Source organism: Nerophis lumbriciformis, linkage group LG22, assembly GCF_033978685.3.
Source record: "Nerophis lumbriciformis linkage group LG22, RoL_Nlum_v2.1, whole genome shotgun sequence".
In the NCBI taxonomy this organism is placed as follows: Eukaryota; Metazoa; Chordata; class Actinopteri; order Syngnathiformes; family Syngnathidae; genus Nerophis; species Nerophis lumbriciformis.
Genome location: NC_084569.2, coordinates 43,007,489 through 43,020,874, shown reverse-complemented (window position 1 = coordinate 43,020,874; position 13,386 = coordinate 43,007,489). Strand labels below are relative to the sequence as shown.

The window sequence follows — 13,386 nt, the reverse complement described above, 5'->3', positions numbered from 1 at the left end:
GTACAATTTCTGGCTACTCTACCCACCTCTGCCCATGGATCCCCATTAACCCCTGGGAAAATGTGTGTTTATATGCTGAATATCACATTAACGTTAAAATATTACAGACTTTCAGTTTTATTTTTTGGTGGCCAATTCATAATAAAGGGAGTCCCAAAACCAGGAACATAGATGACTTTCTGGCTATTTGACATATTTAAATCGCGCAGTAATTGACATATCTTCCAAAGCACCGAAACCTTTTTATATCTAGTCTTTCGGTAAAACAAATACAAAAAACATATTTACACAAAATAAATACTGGACATGCGCAGGAGCTGCCAGGCATATTAAAACTACAATCCCCATGAGGCCTTGCGGGAAACCAACCGGAAGTAAACTCCGGTGTCGTCAGGCTGTAGCTGTTGCTGACTGTTGTGTGGAGGAAACAAGACTATCTGGAAGACAAACCGCGATAAAAGAGAAAAACACAAGTTTACACAAAGTAAATTTATGTTCATAGGCACTGTATGAGCTGCTAGCGCCTGGCAATTCCCATGAGGCATTGCGGGAAACAAACCGGAAGTAAATTCCGTCTGGTCATCTCTGGAAGTCAGAAAGGACTCAACAAGAAACTATCTGTAAAACTTCAATTCATAAAAAACACACATTTATGCAAACACATTCTGTACATATGAGCTACTAGCGCCAGGAAAATACAACTACAACACCCACGAGGCGAACTAACCGGAAGTACATTCCTGTTGTCTGGCTGTGAAACAAGACAACTCTCATAAAGGTGTGTAGAAAGACTACTATCTGGACTCCTTGCGCACATAAAGGTGTGTATCTGGACTCCTTGTGCACATAAAGCCTACTTATATATTCATACATGGTGGCTAACGTTAAAGTTATAGGTGCTAGCTAGGACAATGCTAACTGTTTGTGTACATCCAGCTATGAAATGTTCTGCAATATAAGGTCATATAAATGTTCTGCATAGAGAAATATGCAATATAAGGTAATATAAATGTTCTGCATAGAGGAATATGCAATATAAGGTAGTATAAATGTTCTGCATAGAGGAATATGCAATATAAGGTAGTAGAAATGTTCTGCATAGAGGAATATGCAATATAAGGTAATATAAATGTTCTGCATAGAGGAATATGCAATATAAGGTAGTAGAAATGTTCTGCATAGAGGAATATGAAATATAAGGTAATATAAATGTTCTGCATAGAGGAATATGCAATATAAGGTAGTATAAATGTTCTGCATAGAGGAATATGCAATATAAGGTAGTATAGATGTTCTGCATAGAGGAATATGCAATATGAGGTAGTATAAATGTTCTGCATCGAGGAATATGTAATATAAGCTAGTATAAATGTTCTGCATAGAGGAATATGCAATATAAGGTAGTATAAATGTTCTGCATAGAGGAATATGCAATATAAGGTAGTAGAAATGTTCTGCATAGAGGAATATGCAATATAAGGTAATATAAATGTTCTGCATAGAGGAATATGCAATATAAGGTAGTAGAAATGTTCTGCATAGAGGAATATGCAATATAAGGTAATATAAATGTTCTGCATAGAGGAATATGCAATATAAGGTAGTAGAAATGTTCTGCATAGAGGAATATGAAATATAAGGTAATATAAATGTTCTGCATAGAGGAATATGCAATATAAGGTAGTATAAATGTTCTGCATAGAGGAATATGCAATATAAGGTAGTATAAATGTTCTGCATAGAGGAATATGCAATATAAGGTAGTATAGATGTTCTGCATAGAGGAATATGCAATATGAGGTAGTATAAATGTTCTGCATCGAGGAATATGCAATATAAGGTAGTATAAATGTTCTGCATAGAGGAATATGCAATATAAGGTAGTAGAAATGAAAGATTTGAAACACTATGTGAGTCATTCAACTATTATTTTCAGCAAACCGGATGACTGCACAGTGTCAAAGTCATTTTAGATGGAGAAAAATCTACTCCCAAGTGGTAAAATCACGGCACAATAACTTAAAAATAAAGACAACTTCAGATTGTTTTCTTTGTTTAAAAATAGAACAAGCACATTCTGTAATTGTACAAATCATAATGTTGTTGGGCTTCTTTTTTTTTTTTTTACAATTGCCTGGTGCTATTTATAGTATATATCATTTATTTGTGGTTATTTATATTTTCTGAATAAATGATGTGATAATGTTCATCAGTCAACTCATTGGTGTTCATTTTCAATCTGTCAAGATAAAACAATGATATCAAAATCAAATGACAGGATGTTCTTTATGTAGTTTGATCATGTTCTTCGACATGTGGTTTATTTTGTACATATGTAGCACCATCTACAAAGATACAAAGACTTGCTATTGCGACATCTAGTGGACACATTTAGAACAGCTTCATTTTTATACTTAGCAAACCCACCCACAAACAAAAGCTGTTGGCAGGCCTGATCCGGCCCTCGAGCCATATGCCGATGTAGAATATCACAGTGTATCATAGCAGCCCCCCCAGATACAATGACGTCACAAGAACCTGATTGAATGTCTGCAGGCCTCAGGCTTGAAGCTCACAAAGAGATGGAGCGGCTCCCAGGAGGAGGCACGTTACCAGCCCTGATCTTAGCAAGCGTGGGGGTCTTGCTTCTGTATCGTGTACTCTGCCGACTCAGAGCGGGCGCTTCACTCCAGGACGCCGTGGTGGTCATCACGGGCGCCAGCTCCGGACTGGGCAAAGGTCAACTTCCTGCTCGTCACCCTCTTCCACGCTCTCGTTGATCTCCGGTTTGGCTAATTGGTGACTTTGTGCTTGTAGAATGTGCTGGTGTCTTCCACAGCGCGGGGGCTCGGCTGGTGCTGTGTGGGCGAGATGCAGCACGACTGCAGCAGGTGGTCCAGGAGCTGGTGGAAGGTGCCAAGGATAGAAAGCAGCAGGTATTTATCATCGCTGTGTTTATATAAGGTGTGTGTCTTTGGGCACCCAACTATTCATTCCCATTCCACTCAAAATACATTCTCCATTCAACACAATTCCCGCAATGTATTATTTGCTATAAAAATGATAGTTACTTTTTAAAAGCCGCTTACAGTTTAGAAAACTCCTTCTGGTTGCTTGCATGGAGATGGGCTAAGAATGTCTTCTTATAAAATATGTATGAAAAAACATTTCAATTGATTTTTTTAAACGATGTAAGGCTGCAGCTAACGATTATTTTTCTATCGATTAATCTATAGATTATTTTTTCGATTAATCGGTTAATCTATAGATTATTATTTTTTCGATTAATCTATAGATTATTTTTCCTTTTACCGATTTTTTTATTTTATTTAAAATGAAGATGAAAAAATAAATTTAGGCCAGTTTTTTCAAAAGGCATGACTTATTTACAAAAAAAAAGTATGGCCACTCAGTCAACATTGACAACAGCATGACAAAATATTCTGTAACAATGTAAACATTTAAAACTTTTAACATTTAACAAAATTAAAAGTAGCTTATTTGCTTTTTAATGTGCAAATATAAAAGTAAACATCCAGTGCAAATCTTAATATTCTGCAATAGTATAAGCATTTCTAAAGTAAAAGTATTGCTTATTTTGCTTTAAAATGTGCAAAAATAAAGATAAACATCCAATACAAAAAAGTGCAAAACGAAATATTCTGTAACAGTGTAAACATTTCAACAAAAGTAAAAGTATTGCTTATTTTGCTTAATAACACAACAATGATAGTATTATTAAAGTGAAAGTGAATTGTTGGTTTGTACATAGTATATGTAACTGTTAATGTTGTAAAAGGTATTTGCACAACTAATTAACGTTAGCGTTAAAGAGGAGCGCGTCTTTGTAAACACTGAACAGGCATGCCAAACGCGCCTCTCAGAGCGAAACAGTGTTTTAGTTTATGAATTTACAAGGCAGATACAAATGACACATTCATGATTTTGTGTAATGATGACAATGTATACTCACGCGGACGATTGACTTGTTGATGGTGATGGCAAGAACGCTGTCGGGTGTTTTCTTTTCAAATGTTCCTTCATAGCCGTTGTGCTGCTATGATAGGCCATTTCCGCTCGACACAGTGTGCATACAACAACTGTCAAGTGTTTTGCTTTTTTCGCTGTGCTTATCCCACACTTGAAGGGATGTACCAATGCTGAATGTGGCTTCTGGATTTCACTCAAAAGACCAGACCGTAGTTACTTTTTCCTTTTATTTTCCTTTAGTTTGCAACAGTTTTTCCAACCAAGAAACAGCTTCTTTTTTCTTCTTAGCAGTCTTTAGCAGTGTTAATAGACTTTAGTTTCTTTAGCTGTCATTAGCTGTCTTTAGTAGCCTTTAGTAGCCTTTAACTTCTTTAGTAGGTGAAAAACCTTTAAGGACAAAACACCACAAGATTAACATGCTGTAAAAAATCAATCAATTATCAATCCCATAATTTACAATTATTAATTAGCTATCAAACTCTTAACCATTAAACAAGTGCAAGAAAATGGACACATCTTTTCCCTTTAAGTTAAAACAGATTTTAAATAAATTGTCTCAACATAAATGCACCAAGATACATATAAAATACATTTAAACCCAGAAACACAATAGATAAATGCAACAGAAAACCCAATATGCAAATACATAAATACCTAACCAATTAACCACCTATTTAGATACATATTTAAAATCCATATTCAATATAAATATATTATTAATTTAGCAGTGAAACACTCAATCTTAAACGCTGTCTACTGGTAGAAAAATGCCCCTTTTTCTACGCCCTCACCAACACAGTTAAATCCAACACTTTAAATTGAGCGACTTCACCCTCCTGATGAAGCAAACTGCTCCAACATTTATCAAACTAAGCAAAGAATATCAACACTAAACAACAGTTACATAACACACTGTGTGTATTTAGCCTCCAGACTAAGCACGCTACATGCACACAACCCCCCCAATATGTAATAAATGCTTGATAAAGTGTAATAAAATAGTGCAGAATGTAAACATGTAGAAACCTGAGAAGAAGTATATTCTGCAGGTTTAGTGGCAGGATGTTACAGCTGTGCTCTAAAGGGTGAGCTAAAGTGCTGTGTTGTTAGCGCTCTTGCCTTGCATCATGTACAGATCACATTGGTCTGACTACAGTTCCTTTGGAAAAATCCCCAAAAGTGACTTTTCCTCTTTCATCCACCATTTCTTCATTTGGACTTTCTCTTCTCACTCCACTGATTGTTGAGAATGTCTCCTGATTGGCTGTTAGTGTGTCACATGATCACTTCCTGCCTGAGCAGACAGCCTTTGTTCATGCAACCAACCTTGCTAACCATACTTCACCTTTCTTACCACTTACAATGTATCAAATATGACCCAAGGTTTTATCAAAGGTACTTTTAATTGATCTGATATGATACATGTTGATATGGTGATACATGTTGATATGGTTTGTCTATGGCAATACATGTTGATATGGTTTGTCTATGGTGATACATGTTGATATGGTTTGTCTATGGCGATACATGGTGATATGGTTTGTCTATGGCGATACATGTTGATATGGTTTGTCTATGGCGATACATGGTGATATGGTTTGTCTATGGCGATACATGTTGATATGGTTTGTCTATGGCGATACATGTTGATATGGTTTGTCTATGGCGATACATGTTGATATGGTTTGTCTATGGCGATACATGTTGATATGGTTTGTCTATGGCGATACATGTTGATATGGTTTGTCTATGGCGATACATGTTGATATGGTTTGTCTATGGCGATACATGTTGATATGGTTTGTCTATGGCGATACATGTTGATATGGTTTGTCTATGGCGATACATGTTGATATGGTTTGTCTATGGCGATACATGTTGATATGGTTTGTCTATGGCGATACATGTTGATATGGTTTGTCTATGGCGATACATGTTGATATGGTTTGTCTATGGCCATACATGTTGATATGGTTTGTCTATGGCGATACATGTTGATATGGTTTGTCTATGGCGATACATGTTGATATGGTTTGTCTATGGCGATACATGTTGATATGGTTTGTCTATGGCGATACATGTTGATGTGGTTTGTCTATGGCGATACATGTTGATATGGTTTGTCTATGGCGGTACATGTTGATATGGTTTGTCTATGGCGATACATGTTGATATGGTTTGTCTATGGCGATACATGTTGATGTGGTTTGTCTATGGCGATACATGTTGATATGGTTTGTCTATGGCGATACATGTTGATGTGGTTTGTCTATGGCGATACATGTTGATATGGTTTGTCTATGGCGATACATGTTGATGCAGTTTGTCTATGGCGATACATGTTGATATGGTTTGTCTATGGCGATACATGTTGATGTGGTTTGTCTATGGCGATACATGTTGATATGGTTTGTCTATGGCGATACATGTTGATATGGTTTGTCTATGGCGATACATGTTGATATGGTTTGTCTATGGCGATACATGTTGATATGGTTTGTCTATGGCGATACATGTTGATATGGTTTGTCTATGGCGATACATGTTGATATGGTTTGTCTATGGCGATACATGTTGATATGGTTTGTCTATGGCGATACATGTTGATATGGTTTGTCTATGGCGATACATGTTGATATGGTTTGTCTATGGCGATACATGTTGATATGGTTTGTCTATGGCGATACATGTTGATATGGTTTGTTTGTCCAAAATGGAGGATGTGACAGTAACTGTTTCTGTTGACCCATCAGTTGTACACCCCAAGGACGGTGACCTTTGACCTGTCCAGCACAGACTCGCTGGACGACGCCGCTGACGCCATCTTGAAGTGTTACGGCCAAGTGGACGTGCTCCTCAACAATGCTGGAATCAGTTACCGTGGCAACATACTGGACACCCACCTGTCCGTTCACAAGGCGGTCATGGCAACCAATTACTTTGGGCCTGTGGCTCTCACGCAAGGTGAGTGGGTGTGGGGTCAAAGGTCAGAGAAGTATTTCTTGTCAGCTCTCCTGCCCGCCATGGTCCGCAGGCGCAGCGGCCATGTTGTGGTCATCAGCAGCGTCCAGGGCAAGATGGCCATTCCTTACAGATCAGCCTGTGAGTTTCCTCCCGCCTCCTATTGTCATCCTTGTTGTCATCCTGACAATAATCGTGCTGCCTGTGCTCAGACTCCGCCTCCAAACACGCCACCCAGGCCTACTTCGACTGCTTGCGTGCCGAGGTGGAGCGATACGGCATCTCTGTGACCGTCATCAGCCCAGGATACATCAGGACTAACCTGTCCGTCAACGCTGTCACAGGCGACGGCACCAAATATGGAGGTAATGTGATGTTGTCATTTTACTCCAAATATAGTAACATAATAATATTATATTGTCATTTTACTCCAAATATGGAGGTAAGGCTGCATGAAATATAGTACAATAATAATAATGTTGTCACTGTAACAATACAGTTGATAATAATAATAATAATAATGTTGTCACTGTAACAATACTGTTGATAATAATAATAACATCCTACACGTCCCGGGTCACAACTAATGGAACCCTTCCCAAAAAGCAACATGGCCGTAAGAGAAAGTAGAATTGTCAAGATAATAATCACTTCCTGCTCCTAACGTGCTTGTCAAATATTGACATATTGTGAAAAGTGCTGATTTGATTAGTCCTGAGAGGAAGAAGTTAGATACAGAGAAGGCAGACTTCAGATACAACACATCATTGTTGACTGGTAAACAACATAGAAGGCAGCCTTCAGATACAACACATCATTGTTGACTGGTAAACAACATAGAAGGCAGCCTTCAGATACAACACATCATTGTTGACTGGTAAACAACATAGAAGGCAGCCTTCAGATACAACACATCATTGTTGACTGGTAAACAACATAGAAGGCAGCCTTCAGATACAACACATCATTGTTGACTGGTAAACAACAGAGAAGGCAGCCTTCAGATACAACACATCATTGTTGACTGGTAAACAACATAGAAGGCAGCCTTCAGATACAACACATCATTGTTGACTGGTAAACAACATAGAAGGCAGCCTTCAGATACAACACATCATTGTTGACTGGTAAACAACAGAGAAGGCAGCCTTCAGATACAACACATCATTGTTGACTGGTAAACAACATAGAAGGCAGCCTTCAGATACAACACATCATTGTTGACTGGTAAACAACAGAGAAGGCAGCCTTCAGATACAACACATCATTGTTGACTGGTAAACAACATAGAAGGCAGCCTTCAGATACAACACATCATTGTTGACTGGTAAACAACATAGAAGGCAGCCTTTAGATACAAAACATCATTGTTGACTGGTAAACAACATAGAAGGCAGCCTTCAGATACAACACATCATTGTTGACTGGTAAACAACATAGAAGGCAGCCTTCAGATACAACACATCATTGTTGACTGGTAAACAACATAGAAGGCAGCCTTCAGATACAACACATCATTGTTGACTGGTAAACAACATAGAAGGCAGACTTCAGATACAACACATCATTGTTGACTGGTAAACAACATAGAAGGCAGCCTTCATTGTTGACTGGTAAACAACATTGAAGGCAGCCTTCAGATACAACACATCATTGTTGACTGGTAAACAACATTGAAGGCAGCCTTCAGATGCAACACATCATAAACAACATTTGTGTTCAGGCAGAGCAGAAGGCAGCCTTCAAATGTTTGATGTTTGCAGTGGAGGACCCCACAACGGCCACAGGTCGTGACCCCAGAGACGTGGCCCACGCCGTCCTGAGAGCAGTGCGTGTCAAGAGTCAAGACCTAATCCTGGCTGGACCACTGCCCACTGCTGCCATCTACCTGCGCACTCTATGCCCCGCCCTCTTCTTCGCCCTCGCCAGCTATCGTGCTCGCAAACAGCACAAACACAAACCTGCTTGAGGTAATTACCACTTTAATCACTAATATTACCACTTTAATCACTAATATTACCACTTTAATCACTAATATTACTACTTTTAATCACTAATATTACCACTTTAATCACTAATACTACCACTTTTAATCACTAATATTACCACTTTAATCACTAATACTACCACTTTTAATCACTAATATTACCACTTTAATCACTAATACTACCACTTTTAGTCACTAATATTACCACTTTAATCACTAATACTACCACTTTTAATCACTAATATTACCACTTTAATCACTAATACTACCACTTTTAGTCACTAATATTACCACTTTAATCACTAATACTACCACTTTTAATCACTAATATTACCACTCTAATCACTAATATTACCACTTTAATCACTAATATTACCACTTTAATCACTAATATTACCACTTTTAATCACTAATATTACCACTTTTAATTACTAATATTACCACTTTAATCACCAATATTACCACTTTTAATCACTAATATTACCACTTTAATCACTAATACTACCACTTTTAGTCACTAATATTACCACTTTAATCACTAATACTACCACTTTTAATCACCAATATTACCACTTTTAGTCACTAATATTACCACTTTAATCACCAATATTACCACTTTTAATCACTAATATTGCCACTTTAATCACTAATATTACCACTTTTAATCACTAATATTACCACTTTAATCACTAATATTACCTCTTTTAATCACTAATATTACCACTTTTAATCACTAATATTACCACTTTAATCACTAATATCACCACGTTAATCACTAATATTACCACTTTAATCACTAATATTACCACTTTGATCACTAATATCACCACTTTAATCACTATTATTACCACTTTTAATCACTAATATTACCACTTTTAATCACTAATATTACCACTTTGATCACTAATATCACCACTTTAATCACTATTATTACCACTTTTGATCACTAATATTACCACTTGTAATCACTAATATTACCACTTTAATCACTAATATTACCATTTTGATCACTAATATCACCACTTTAGTCACTATTATTACCACTTTTAATCACTATTATTACCACTTTAATCACTATTATTACCACTTTAATCACTATTATTACCACTTTTAATCACTAATATTGCCACTTTTTTTTTTTTACTTTATCACCTTATATCACTCATCACTTATTACTTTTCATCATTTTTTAATCGCTTTGTATTACTTTTCAACACTTTTTATCACTTATTACTTTTGATCACTTTCTAACACTTTTTAAATCACTTTTCATCACTATTAATCAATTTTTGACTATCACTTTGTATAATTAAAAAAAGTGTCATCACTTTTTTCACAATTTTCTATCACTTTTAACTACATTATAATCACTTTTTAATCGCTTTGTATTACTTTTCATCACTTTTTAATCTCTTTATTACTTTAATTGCTTTGTATTACTTGTCATCACTTTTTATGACTTTGTAATCTCTTCATCATTATTTAATCACTTTGTATGACTTTTCATCACTTTGTATTACTGTTTTATCACTTTTTTAATCACGTTTAACCATTTTTTTGTATCACTTTTATCACTTTATGTAATTAAAAACAAATTGTCATCACTTTTTATTTTTAGTACTTTGCTTTACTTTTCATCACCTTTTACCAATTTTCAATCACTTTTAAATCCATCACTTTTTTATCGCTTTGTATTTTCATCACTTTTTAATCTCTTTATTACTTTTTATAACTTTTCATCTCTTTTTTTTATCACTTTTAATCAATGTTTGACTTTGTATGACTTTTTATTACTTGTCATTGGGGATGATGTTTGATAAGAAATGATGGAGTTGGAGCCTATTATGGAATCCTCTTATTGAACCGATTCTCTTATTGGGTCCAGATAGGTTGTTGAATATGGACAAAAACACACAATATTTGAAAAAAAGGGATTCGAGTCCGAGGACTCGGTTCTTTTCTTATCGAACAACCGGGAAAAGCGGTTTGGAGCATCATCCCTACTTGTCATCATTTTGTATTACTTTGTCACTTTTAGTTGACATGTATTTATCATTTTATTATGGAGGCTAAGACAACTGAGAACATATTTTCATTAGCAATGAGATGTTGAAGTGTGAAGATAATCTCTCATTTAACAACAAAAATGAAAGCTCGCTCTTAAAATGCGGGATAAATGTGTTGGAACATAAATGAACGTTTAAGACTGAATAACACTTTTCAAGCATTCGTTAGCATGCTAAAGCACAAAAAAATCTTGGCTTTTGATTCTTGGTGCCATTTTAGAAGTCCATGAACTTTTCTTATATCATAATGCTAACGTTAGCTTGCTAATGTTTTGTGCTAGAATTTGAACTAGTTTTGTTGGTTTAAACCAAAATATCATATCTTAGAAGTATGCCAACTTATCCTAGCATGCTAACATTTCAGCTAACTATTAACTATTATAGTTTTATGTTTTACTTACTATGATAGCTTTTGTTATTAGTTTTTAAGTTAACTATTATACTTTTTAGTTAGTTTTGATGTTGACTAGTATAGTTAATAATATATTAACTATACTAGTTTTTATGTTAATGATTATAGTTTTTGTTATTATATTTAGTTGTATTATATTCCTAACCATCCGCACAACATGGAAACATGTTTGTAGCACAAACAAAAGTTATTTTAATATTAAAAGGCCAACTTTACAAATTGTGGTCAAAGACATTTCAACTGCTTTGCTTTCAAAGTAAACAAATGATTGACTCAAGAGCAGAAGGAAGTTTTCTAGACAACTTTATGCACGCCATAAAAAGACATTTGTAGCAAGTGAACATTTTAAGTTAAAGAAGCACTTAGTTCAGCAATAAATAGTTAGATGTTACAAAATGTAGAAGAAATCCTTCAGGAGCAGCGGAACTAGTGTTACTAGTCAAGTCACAGCCACATCCAATCACTCAAAGACTTTTCCAAGAGTTGAAGTTGCAAGAAGAAGTCAAGTTTAGTTTTGGTTCTTTTCCAAATTCAGTCCAGGTTGTCCACAAGACTTGTCAGATAACCAAAACATGAGCAAGTGGAAGAAAAGTTGACTAACAAAACAAAGCTGCTTTGTTGTTTTTCTTTACAACTTTGGTTCAAATCAAGGCTCGAATTATTTCACATTTGAAATATTTTGGGGGAAAATATTGCATATTTTTGCCTTAAAAACACTTTCATGTGACCAAACACATTTGAAATAAGCCATCATTAAAATCATTGATGGATAGATCTCAATTCCATTTATAACTTATTTTTAACACTTTTATCACCCTTTTGGATTTTAAAAGTAAAAAAAAATAAAAAATGTCATCGCTCATAAAATAATATTGATTTTAAAATCAATGTCAATGTGAAATATTTGCCATTCAAAATTGACGAGAAGAGAGCTGACAACAATTTGACTTCTGACTCACAGCCTTTTCACCCCTCATGTCCAAAAAAATGGTTTTGAGAATGAAAACTATGAAAAAGGTCAGTGTGGACCCCTGCTGTGATGGCTTTATTCACCTTCTTCTTCTTCTTCTTCTTGCAGTCCTCAGGGGGGCGCCATGGAGGGCTCGCTGACAGCCAGCTCTTGAGGCGCCATGGAGGGCTCGCTGACAGCCAGCTCTTGAGGCGCCATGGAGGGCTCGCTGACAGCCAGCTCTTGAGGCGCCAAGGAGGGCTCGCTGACAGCCAGCTCCTGAGGCACCATGGAGGGCTCGCTGACAGCCAGCTCCTGAGCCAGGTCGTTGAAGCGAGCGATGTAGTCCACACTGCTCTCACTCATCATGCAGGCCAGCTGGGAGTCCACCTGGAGCACAAAGCACTTCTAATTGTGTCTGTGCTGAAAACATTAATAATTGTGTGTGTGCTGAAAACATTAACAATTGTGTGAGGTGAAAACATTACAAATTGTGTGTGTTGAAAACATTACAAATTGTGTGATGTGAAAACATTACAAATTGTGTGATGTGAAAACATTACAAATTGTGTGTGTTGAAATGAAAAAGAAGAGGACCCTCAATCAATGAAGCGATACGGCACCAATTCCTGCTACTTGTAATAAATGTTTGATGATGAAATGTGTTAAATGTTCTTTACAATGCAGTTACACTTCCAACACATTAGATGGCAGTACTGGCTGTCTTATGTTGCGCCCTACGAAGTCGTTATAATGTAAGCAGTGTTGGCGTTAACACACTTTTTGTCATTTTACACATTGGAATCAGAAAAGACGCACATTTCCGGAAATCCGCGTGTCCCCTTTTGATACAAGCAGTCCCTTCAGAGTGTTTACATGTGTGTGATATCATGTGCGATACAAGCAGTCTTGCAGTGTGTTTACTTGTGTGTGATATCATGTGTGATACAAGCAGTCTTGCAGTGTGTTTACATGTGTGTGATATCATGTGTGATACAAGCAGTCTTGCAGTGTGTTTACT

At 36.3% G+C, this 13,386-nt stretch overlaps 2 protein-coding genes across 4 annotated transcripts in view; one reads left to right on the top strand and one right to left on the bottom strand.

Moving 5' to 3' along the window:
* The first annotated feature begins 379 nt into the window (after window positions 1–379).
* On the top strand, window positions 380–13,026 carry dhrs7b (dehydrogenase/reductase (SDR family) member 7B). 2 transcript variants are annotated; one of them, XM_061973961.1, is made up of 8 exons: window positions 380–778; window positions 2,557–2,739; window positions 2,818–2,936; window positions 6,744–6,954; window positions 7,000–7,092; window positions 7,164–7,316; window positions 8,715–8,921; window positions 12,495–13,026. In XM_061973961.1, the coding sequence occupies exons 2-7, from the start codon at window positions 2,583–2,585 to the stop codon at window positions 8,918–8,920; spliced, it is 939 nt and encodes a 312-aa protein (XP_061829945.1). In that variant the 5' UTR covers window positions 380–778; window positions 2,557–2,582; the 3' UTR covers window position 8,921; window positions 12,495–13,026. The 2 variants fall into 2 exon arrangements, with proteins under 2 accessions (XP_061829945.1, XP_061829942.1); XM_061973958.1 differs by having other exon boundaries at window positions 380–821.
* cramp1 (cramped chromatin regulator homolog 1) overlaps window positions 11,663–13,386 on the bottom strand; it is a 45,489-nt gene continuing 43,765 nt past the window's right edge. For both annotated transcript variants that reach the window (XM_061973955.1, XM_061973956.1), the window contains exon 20: window positions 11,663–12,755. In XM_061973955.1, coding sequence (XP_061829939.1) covers window positions 12,498–12,755 — 258 coding nt within the window. In that variant the 3' untranslated portion in view covers window positions 11,663–12,497. The remainder of the gene's footprint in view (window positions 12,756–13,386) is intronic.